Source organism: Hydra vulgaris, chromosome 08, assembly GCF_038396675.1.
Source record: "Hydra vulgaris chromosome 08, alternate assembly HydraT2T_AEP".
Classification (NCBI taxonomy): Eukaryota; Metazoa; Cnidaria; class Hydrozoa; order Anthoathecata; family Hydridae; genus Hydra; species Hydra vulgaris.
In genome coordinates this window covers 10,368,530-10,380,000 of record NC_088927.1, presented here as the reverse complement: position 1 = coordinate 10,380,000, position 11,471 = coordinate 10,368,530, and the positions used below count along the sequence as shown (strand labels likewise).

Below are 11,471 nucleotides of genomic sequence, written 5' to 3'. Positions count from 1 at the left end.
TTAATCAAATTATTAAGCATAACCTCACCATTTTCATAGGATGATGAGGATGCTAAGAATAAAAAAAATAGACTAAATTAAAATGGGTTAAACGTGTGAAAAGATTTATTTTGATAAAAATTTGAGTAAAAGGTGTACAGCTTAAAAATATCATATTTAAATTAAATAATTCTTTTGCTTATTGCACATATTTCTTCATACAAATAGTATAAAATTTAAAACTTAGCCCTACCAATTATGCTTCTACTCGACATTAAAGACAAAAAATATACCTCAGAATAATCGATAAAATAATATATACTTATAAATACATATATAATTATAATTTCCTTATCTAATTCCCTCATTGTCTCCACTAAGTTGTCTAAAGTAAGAAAAAAGATGACTGAAGCTAAAACTAATCAAAGGTAAACTAAAAATAACTATAAACTAAAAAGTCTATTGTCCCCACAATGTTCAAAGGAAAGACGTCTGTTATCCAGAAACGACTTTTTACTTTTAAATAAAACACGAAAAAAATAACATAAATTAAACTATCAAGAATAAGCAAAAAAAGACTAATTATTTTTCTATTTCCCTCTCTCACGGAAAGTTTAAAGTAATGAATAATTTTTTTAATGTCTTTGTGAAATGAGATGCTATATATAATAGATTTTTTATGATCGCAATAAATTTTGTATCTACATAATTTTTTCATAATAAATTCACTTAACTAATTTAACTAATACCATTATTAGCTCTCTCTTGATTTACTAAAGAAATAATATCTTAATTAAACTTAGTTGATATAACTTGAGAAAAACTTCCTTTACTAAGAATTTTAATTTTTTTCTCTTCATTATTGACAATATAGTTTTAAGTAGGACCTATGTTCTTGGGCTTATTGTATAAAATTATAAATACCTACTGTTGTACCTCAAGTTCAACAATAGCATTTTATAAAACAATAAAGCTACTTGATAAAAACTAAAAATTCTTTTAAACTTGCTACCACTCTCGTCACTGATGTCAACTAATCAGAAAAACAAACAAACAAACAATTGATAGTATATTGTTACTTTCGTAGTGGGTTACTGAGTAGATTAAATAGATCTTTGATCTATTTAATCTGATCTAACAGTCTACAACATTATCAATATACTATAACTATTTTTAACAACCTTGTGTAATTTAACATAGATATGTTTTGTAAGTAATTAAAGAATATTTGAGATTATATTATATGAGATTTTAAAAGCCGGCAATTTTTAACCTTCACCAAAGAAAACAGATATATATTAAAAAGTATTTTTATTTCATTTTAAAAAGTTAAATGCTTTTTTACTTTACTTTCTTCATTAATAATGTTGTCATCTAAACAGAAGATTTGTTTCAGAAATAATTTGTTTTTGCTTTTAGTGAATGAGTACAAACAGTGAATTTTATTAATAAAATTACCTGTTTATCATTTTTAACAATAGACACCAACGTGAAGATAAGCCAAATGTCTATTAACTCAAAAGATAACAAAAAAATAACATCACAGCAACAAAACACAACAAAAGTACACACCATAACTTAATATAATACGCATATAACATAACTTAAGGAACATAACATTTTTGTATAACAGAACATAAGTAACAACATTACGCAAAATGTTATTAAAATTTATTATTATGTATTTTTATAATAATTAATAATTAAGGCAAAGTCTTTATTATTAACTATTCTAACCTAGCCACTAGGATGCATACACCGGTGTATTTTAGTGCCGGTCTCAAGCCCGGATTATTAGGAAGGGTTACGTCAAAAAGGGCATTCGGTATAAAAACTGCGCCAAATGAAATAATGCGGATCAACAATAGGATTTTCATACCGGATCAGTCGGGGCCCGGGTTAACAACGACCGCCTCTGGTGCTGTTGCCCAACAGAGCGTTAGTGGAAATTGAGCTACTTTTGGGATAAGGTAAAAAAGAAGGAGGAAAGGGGGGAGAAAAGCTCTGAAGATGAAAGAGAGGAGGATGAGCGGGAAGGTGAAGGTTAACTTTGGTACGTTGAATGTGGGCTCTATGACCGGTAAAGGGAGAGAGCTAGCAGATGCGATGGAGAGGAGGAAATTAGACATACTGTGTGTGCAGGAGACCATGTGCAAAGGAAGCAAGGCCAGGAGCCTTGACGGTGGCTTCAAACTCTTCTATCATGGTTTCGACAAAAAGAGAAATGGAGTAGGGGTAACTCTGAATGAGGAATTTAGAAAAAGTGTAGTAGAGGTAAAGAGAGTAAGTGACAGAGTGATTTGTGTAAAGTTAGAGATTGATGGGGTGGTGATAAATGTCATCAGTGCTAACGCTCCTCAAGTAGGTTGTGATATGGAGGAGAAAGAGTAATTCTGGGGGTATGGGGTTAAAGAAATGAATACAGAAGTAAAACGGTGGTAGATTTTGCTAAAGGGATTATCTGATATTTCCCCACTCTTATACGTCATCGAGTGACGTTTAAGAGTGGGGAAAGAGGCACACAGGTTGACTATATCCTCTGTACCAGAAGAAACCTGAATGAGGCTTTTGATTGCAAGGTGGTACCAGGAGAGAGTGTTGCTAAACAGCATAGGATGGTGAAATATAGGATAGTTTTGGAGGTGAATAAGAAGAAGAGAGTGAGAGCAGAACCTAAGATCAAGTGGCGGAAGTTAAAGGATGAGGACTGTTGTGTAAAGTTCAGGGATTAGGTAACACAGGCACTGGGTGGTGGTGCTCTGGATACCTTGGATGAGACGTCAAATACAGTTAGGGATGTGGCGAGGAAGATTCTTGGTGTGACATCAGGACAGAAGAAAATAGACAAGGAGACGTGGTTGTGGAATGAGGAAGTTCAGGGAGCTTTAAGAGGAACGCGGTTGGCTAAAAAAAATTGGCATCTCCAGCAAGATGAAGAAAGTAGACAGAAGAACAAGGAGACGTGTGGCAAGAAAAAGAGAGCATTGGCACAAGCTAAAGAAAAGTATAGAGTAATCTGTGTGAGAAATTGAAATTTAAGGAAGGGGAAAAGGATCTGTTCAGATTGGCTGAACAGAGAAACCGTGAACGGCAGAAGTGCAGCAGGGTAGGATGAATAACAATAAAGATGGAAATGTGTTGCCGAGTGAGGATAGTGTTTGGGAAGGTGGAAGGAGTATTTTAAGGAGAACAATAGGTAAGGAAGGTTAGAAGAGACAGAGGTTGTGAATCAGGAGGTTCGCCAGGTAAGCAAGGAGTAAAGAAGGGCTGAAATTCGGAAAACGAAGTGTGGTAAGGCGTTTGAGTCAAATGATATTCCAGTGGAGGCATGGAAATGTTTTGGAGAGATAGCAGTGGAGTTTTTGACAGGGTTATTTAACAGAATCTTGAAAGGTCAGAAGATGCCTGAGAAGTGGAGACATAGCATAATGGTTCCAATTTTCAAGAATAAGGGCGACGTTAAGAGCTGTAGTAAATACAGGGGAATAAAGTTGATCAGTCAAAGGCTGAAAATCTGGGAAAGAGTAGTGGACGCTCGACTGAGAGGAAAAGTAGAGATCTGTGAGCAGCACTATGGTTTCATTCCAGCTAAGTGCACCACAGATGCTATGTTTGCTCTGAGAGAGTTGATGGAGAAGTATAGGGAAGGACAAAAGGAGTTACATTGTGTGTTTGTTGACTTAGAGAAAGCTTATGATAGTTCCGAGACAGGAGCTGTGGCATTGTATGAGGAAGTCAGGAGTAGCGGAAAAGTATGTGAGGGCGGTGCAGGAAATGTGTGAGACAGTGAGACAGCAGTGAGATGTGCAGTAGGAATGACGGACAGGTTTAAATTGGAGATAGGACTACATCAGGGATTAACCCAGAGTTCTTTCTTAATCGCAATTGTCATGGACAGACAGACGGACAAAGTTAGACTGAAATCCCCTTGGACTATGATGTTTGCTGATAACATTGTGATCAATAGTGAGAGTAGGGAGCAAGTGGAAGTAAACTTGGAAAGATGGATGTATGCTTTGGAAAGCAGGGTAATGAAAGTGAGCAGAAGTAAAACAAAGCACATGTGTGTCAATGAGAGGGCAGACGTTGGACAGGTTCAGTTACAAGGAGTTGATTTGGTGAAGGTCGACGAGTTTACCTACTTAGGGCCGAGGGTACAGAGTAATGGAGGAAGTGAAAGAGAGATAAAGAAGAGAGTGCAAGCAGGGTGGTGTAGATGGCAAAAAGTGTCTGGTGTGATTTGTGATAGAACGGTGTCAGGTAGAATGAAGGGTAAGATCTATATGACAGTAGTTAGAACTGCTATGTTGTATGGACTTGATACAGTGACACTGACCAAGAGACAGGTGAGGGAGATGGAGGTGTCTGAGATGAAGATGTTAAGATTCTCATTTGGGTGACAAAGAAGGATAGGATCATAAATGAGTTAATTAGAGGATCAGCACATGTAGCATGTTTTGGAGATAAAGTTAGAGAATCGATATTGAGATGGTTTGGACTTGTACAGAGGAGACAGGAGAACTAGAATGGCTGAAAGGTTTCATGGATGGAATTTCCAGGTAAGAGGTGGAGAGGTAGACCTAAGAGGAGGTTTATGGATGCAGTGGTGGAGGATATGAGAGTGGCTGGTGTGTCAGTGGAGGACACTTATGACAGGGCTAGATGGAGGAGTTTAACCCGCTAGGGCGACCCCTTCACGGAAATGCTGAAAAAAAATAAGAAGAATAAAAATAAAGGCTTGAAAACACCTAGACCTAAAGCAGTAACAGTTTGACACTAAACACTGTCGTGTAACTCTCTGTTATAAGTACATCACTTGGCTGGCAAAGTTGACAAATCTTGCTCTACACGTTTACCAAGTCATAGCACTTTGAAAACATGGAAGCAACATGATATAAACATATGTACCAACTACAAACCCAATTAATTTGTTTAAATATGTATCTAAGATTAAATATAAACCGTATATACATATTTAAACACATTTATATAACAATTATATAACACATATTAACACATACACAAACAATGATAAAACATTACATGCAAACATTAAACATATGTATACAATTTTTTTTTAATGACGCGAGAAAATTTAAAAAGATTCAAAATAAACAAAATAAATATATACAAATAATACTCTTCAATTTAACCTTTACATACAATAACGTGTTACATGCCGTATCAGCACAAAGTTAGAATTTATTTTTTTTTAATTTCTAAAAAAGAACAAAAATAGTTAATGGCCTCACAGAACTTTCAAATTAGTTATAACCACTTTTATGAAATTGCAATAATATAATTTTTTTGTTGCATAAAAAATAATTAGGCTTCATCCATATCCCTATTTTCCTTCTAAAAATTAAAACAATGAAACTGCTAAAAAGAAATAAAGCTAAAAACAAGCTAAAACAAATAAAATTTTAACGATATAAAAGTTAATAGGAGTGATACCTTCTACTTTATATCTAATAAAATTGTTATATATAACTATTTTCTATACTTAATTCAATTATAATATGATCTTAAGGATGATTATTTATTTTAATATGATTCTTTATGTAATATTTCTAAACTAAAAAATGATATTTAAATTCAATAAGAAAAGAAGTTTTAACTCGCTTAAAAGATCTTTCTCCAATGAATGCGTGTATTTTGAGAACGCGCTCTTTCAAAGCCTAGTAACTAATGGAACGACGTTAAACGTTAAATAGTAAACGTTAAACGTTTTCTGTATCTATTATATTATAGATTATATAACAGATAGTGGTAGTAAAGTAAAAACGCTTAAATAGATTAACTAAAAATTGGTTTAGTTAATCTTGTATGATTAACTAATTAAAAAGTTTATACTGTGACCTTTATACTTAAAGATTCGATTTTATAAACTTTATGCTGAATTTACTAATTTTAATTTTGAAAGATTAAAAAAAGATTTTTTATATTTCAATCACGCTGTTTTTCAAAGTACATTTATTAAATAAATATAGGTATTTTTTGTAAAACCAAAGCAGTTTGTTTTTACAATTTGTGCGGCCGTGGGGCAGTGGTTAGAGCGCTTGATTTATTAGCAGGAGATCTAGGTTCGATACGAGCTTTGGACATTTTTTCGCGTCACGGTAAGGAAGGAGGCGTGAACTTCCTGATTAAATGCACTTCTGCAGTACTCTGTGACAAGACCGATAGGTCTTCTTGGGGCACCTAAATAACAAAAAATAAAAAAATAAAAAAACTTGTGGAAATGAAAAAGAACTTAACATGCATTGTTTTCGATCAGGTTACGCTCCTAATCTTACTTTTCGCACTCCATTTTAGACCACAGCGCAAGCAAACCGATCCCACAGAATACTTTTTTTAACGAAGAAATTCGACTATATGTTGTCGGCCATGCATCACAATCAATGCTGCGATTGTGTTTTCCCATGCGTACAGTGGGTTAGCGAAAAATTGGACTATGTCGAGTGAACCCAAACAGACAACATCTTAAATCGCTTTGACTTTTATTAACGAAGAACAACTTTTAGATAAAAATGAGTCAAACTTAAACTAACTTGCAATGTTGGATGGCCTCAGATTGAAACTAACTCATGTCAGTTTGAACTACATGAGTTAGTTTGAGTCAAACTTATGTAGTTTGAACTACACGATTTAGTCTCAAACTAATTCAGGAACGTCAAGAGAGCCGTCCACGTATGCACATCAATTTAGCGGCGTTCAGTAGTTAGGCTAAGAAAAAAGCCTATTTTCATTATTATCATCTATTACCCTGATGAAGATTTTCATGAGCAAATACAATAGTTGCTGAAGCCGGATATGCGCATATCAATCTTCATACAAGGCAAAGTTTTATTCAACTTGATGCTTATAAGTAAGCCTTTAAATAAACGCATGAGTAGTTACAGTAAACACCCGTCTAGGAACTATTAACGCAGCCTATATAGCTATTGTACTGCTTAACAATCAAACTGAGTATACTTCTGCAATCATTACAAACTCTTTTCTTCGGCAGCAGCTTTATTAAAGGTAAACAAAGCCATTTTTGATATACTCGTCTTGCATCCTTTAAATTCTTATTTCAGGATGGGTAAAAAAACAGCCAGTGTATACTCATTATTCACAAGCATTTATTTTATAATAACAAGGGAATGGTAGGGTGCGTCAAGTTCAGAGACTCTAGTTGGTCTCCAAGTTATGTTAGTGTAGTTAACATTCTTGATAATTCTTTTACTAAATATTAATGATTTTATCTTATTATTTAGTAAATACTAAATAATAAGTTGAAAAGTTGATAACAAGAAATTGTTCTACCATCTGGGACTGAACATGCAGCTTGTCACAAGATGGCCTAATGAATATCATACCAAACAACCAACGCTCCGTTAAAGCGTTACAAATCAGATTAGAGTTGTTTGACCCCTTTAAAGTTAATTGGCTATTATGAAAAAGTGAAGTCACATGCGTCTTGCATGTTAGTTATAGGTGCAAGAGGGAGAGGGGCGGGGGATTGGTATCGTCGAAATTTTAACTATGGCTAAACTTGCTTGACTTGCAAAACAACAGTGGACCACTCATATAAGTTTATGTAGGTTCATAATTTTACTAAGGTTAAAAATTTATTCAAATTCTTTTGAATCAGAGAAATATTTAAATGTAGGCTAGAAAATGTCAATCCCATTATATCTGAGTAGCATGTAATAATATTATGTTTAAAATGCATTTATTATTTTTTTAAGAAAACACCTTCGTTGATAGAAAAATATTGATGTTTTAAAACCAGACTTGAATAAAGTTGTCATTGTTGTGGGTTCAACAGGAACTGGGAAATCCACTTTTAATAATATGATATACAAATACTCGGTCTTGAAAGAAAACTTAAATCAACCATGTGAAATAGGAGCAACATCGAGTTCGGTCACTAAAATAATGTTGTGGTTATTTAATGCACGAGATTTAACAATATATGGAGATACAGTTGGGCTCAGTATTCCTCATCAGTCAGACCGTCAAATTGGGACAGATCTAAAGAAGTTTATAGAAATCATCTAATAGGTGGCGTCCACTGCATTATTGTTGTCTTAAAATACGGAAGTCGCATAAACTCGTGAAGAACAAATAAATTAGGAAATAATTGGAAAATCTGTTGGACAAAAGTTGGATAAACAGTTGCATTGTTATGGCAATACTTTTTGATTGAGAATTTAACTCTGTCACTCAAATAATTGATGAAGATGCTCAAGAAAAATCAATTCTTGGATGGACTCATAATGACGCAGATACATCGGCATTATTTAACAAAATCAAAGGAAAAGTTATTTTGAATGATAATTCATTGGGAAGGCACGAGGAAGCTAACAGGTATTGTATAAATTTTTATATATAATATACAAACAGTTCAAATAAACATGCATAATTTTAATCAAGAAACTTTAGCTAAAGTTATGAAAAAATAAAATGAGGTTCAACAATTGTAATAGCCAAATATTTGTAACTAATAATATATAAACTCTTTGATATAAATATATATTTAAAAACAATCGCATATTTGCCTATATATTTTATTTCTTTAATTTATATAAAAGAGAATTTAAATAAAGCGAGAAGAAGCGAGTTTTGTTTGATGAGATTTTTTAACGGAGAAACCATTTTAATCTAACTGAAACAAAAAATCTGTTGTAAGTGTACTATAAAAATCAACAGCCTTTCTTGATAATAAATTGTGCAAAATGGTTAACTTCAGTCTTGCTTATTGTCATTTCTCCTACGCTATTATTATATGGGCTAATACACGCAAAACTAAATTTCTGAAATTAAAACGCTTACAAAACTACGCCTGCATAGTAAAGAGATGAGAAAATTATTTTTCCGTAATGAAATACAAGATCTATGAATGTCCTAGATCTATACACTTATAGATCTATATACCTATATATATATATATATATATATATATATATATATATATATATATATATATATATATATATATATATATATATATATATATATATATATATATATGTATATATATATATATATATATATATATATATATATATATATATATATATATATATATATATATATAAATATATATATATATATATATATATATATATATATATATATATATATATATATATATATATATATATATATATATATATATATATATATATATATATATATATATATATATATATACTTGCTCTATGAATTGGAGCATTATCTTGCTGGAATATAAAATTGGTGTTACCAAATTTTTGCGAAATATTAGTCAAATTTCTATATCCTTTAGCATATAACTTAGTAGTAATAAAGCCAATCGAAGTATTTTTAAAGTTACTGAATGCACCCCAAATCATTACTCATACGCATCCTATAGCCCTTCTTCTTAAAAATATTTTCTCTTTTCTAATGTCATGCCAGTAGTAATTAAAGCCATCTGGACCATCAAGATTGAACTTTTTTTCATCAGACTTCACAATATTTGCTATTCTTTTTCAAGTAGTGAGTTTCTTGACCCATAAAAGACGAATGCATTTATGCTCCTCAGTTAGTGCTGGAGATGTGCATTTTTTGCATATCTAGGTCGCTATATTTGTATGTATTTACTTTTATTTGGTTGTTTCTGTAGCATGACACAGGCTAATTTTTGGGTTGGATTTAATTATTTTGCTGACCTTCAGGCTTATTTTTAAATTTTAGCGGACATAACTTGAATAATTGAAAATGTGACAGGTGCCCTTTCTCCCTGTGGTCTCCATTTGCATATGTATATATCTATATATATGAACCTCTACTCAGGGGCGGATCCAGCATTTTCTGAGATTTAAGCAATCTCCAAATATTTATATGTTTATACTTAAACCAAATGAGAATGCTTTGCAAAAAACTTCAATGATTGGAGTTTGGGAACATAAAAGCTCCAAAATTTTTGCCCCCTGGCCGAAACGTGAGTGCAACAACTCGATAAAATATTTTTTGTACTTGCTTCCACTAGGCTTGTATTCATCAATACATTTTAAGTTTCATAACATAATCTGTCAACGTTCAAAAAAAAATTTTTCTTACAAAAATGTGTTTTTTTCAATAAAAAATATTCTTGATTTTTTTGGTTTTTTAAAAAAATACTCTCAGTTGTTATGATGTATATTTATTTGTTTTAGTGAGTTTTTCTTTTGAAGTATATAAAATATTTAGTTTATGATGTATTTAATGGAAATACATTTTAGGTGCATATTTGTTTTATAAGAATATAGATGTTTTTATTGTGAAAGAAAAGAAAGTTTAATTAATTAAATAAGAAAATAAATATTTTCTGTGTCTGTTTTTGAAAGCCGATAATTTTCCGACATTTTAATAGCGGCTGGCCATCGGCTACTCAATTTTGGTGGATAGCCAATGGACCTTTTAAAATGTCTATATCTACTGAAATTCTGCCATAAAATGTTGCCGTCAAAGTATGACATATTACGCCTGACAAAATCTCAAGTGTAAAAAACAATGAATAAATAAAATTGTTTGTTTTTATGGTTTTTCACTAAAAGAAACTTTCATGTGCACTGCTAATGTATTATAAAATTCAACTTTATTTAAACATTAACCAAAATGAGATAATAGAAAACTCTAGGATCTGCCTAATACAGATAACATTTGATATGCTCATAACTCACGTATAATTCGGTTTTATATTCTCTTGACATCTTAGACTTTTGTGATAACATCATAATTTTATTTTCCTTTCACTCAAAATACCTATAACAGCTTAATGTTAAAAAGTGAAAATTAATAAGGTGTTTTTGAGCTCTTAATCCAATTACACAATTATGCATGTAAACATCAATAAGTTTTAACCAATTTCTTCATTTTGTTTTAACAAACACGATCTTGTTTTTCACGGATTATTTTACGGAAAATTATTGTATATACATTTAATAAAGAATCGTTTTTTTGTCTTCTTTAAGTTCATATTATTTCGAATTTTTTATAAAATGTTTTTGTTTTATTTAGAAATCTAAGACAACAGCGTTTAGACAAACTCAAGTTATTTACTGACAGTTGCACAGATCTAATTCCTCCAGCACCAATAAATTTGTCAGACAATATTCATCGTTTTCTTGAGAAATAATTTTTTTTTTTCCAACTAAAAGCTACGAATGTTCGAATGAAAAAAATTATGCAACATCTTGTAAAAGAATATGAAAAGGAACAGCTACAAACAAACGATTGCCCTGCGTGTTAGGAAAATGTGCTTTATAACGACATGACTCAAACCAGATGTAACCACATTTTTCATTATAAATGCATTTTATTAGCAATTATTGAGCGTGAGGACCATGTCGCGTTTGTTGCAGCCCTGTTTTTCAAGTCTACTCAACCGTTGGTCTAATGTCATAATAAAACGCAGACATGAATAACGTATAAAGGCATAATTGCATTAACAAATGAATATTTTATTAACAAATGTATACTTTTATTTTAAATTATTTACA

At 31.8% G+C, this 11,471-nt stretch overlaps 2 protein-coding genes across 2 annotated transcripts; both read left to right on the top strand.

Moving 5' to 3' along the window:
* The first annotated feature begins 3,407 nt into the window (after window positions 1-3,407).
* LOC136082999 (uncharacterized) lies at window positions 3,408-3,761 on the top strand. The gene has a single exon (XM_065802411.1). The coding sequence runs from the start codon at window positions 3,408-3,410 to the stop codon at window positions 3,759-3,761; it is 354 nt and encodes a 117-aa protein (XP_065658483.1).
* A 33-nt stretch (window positions 3,762-3,794) lies between these two features.
* On the top strand, window positions 3,795-4,379 carry LOC136082998 (uncharacterized). Its single transcript, XM_065802410.1, has one exon. The coding sequence runs from the start codon at window positions 3,795-3,797 to the stop codon at window positions 4,377-4,379; it is 585 nt and encodes a 194-aa protein (XP_065658482.1).
* The last annotated feature ends 7,092 nt before the right edge of the window (window positions 4,380-11,471 follow it).

Bases quoted from the DNA above. Each gene is read 5' to 3' on its own strand.
- LOC136082999 (XM_065802411.1), top strand. From the start codon at position 3,408: ATGGTTCCAATTTTCAAGAATAAGGGCGACGTTAAGAGCTGTAGTAAA.
- LOC136082998 (XM_065802410.1), top strand. From the start codon at position 3,795: ATGACGGACAGGTTTAAATTGGAGATAGGACTACATCAGGGATTAACC.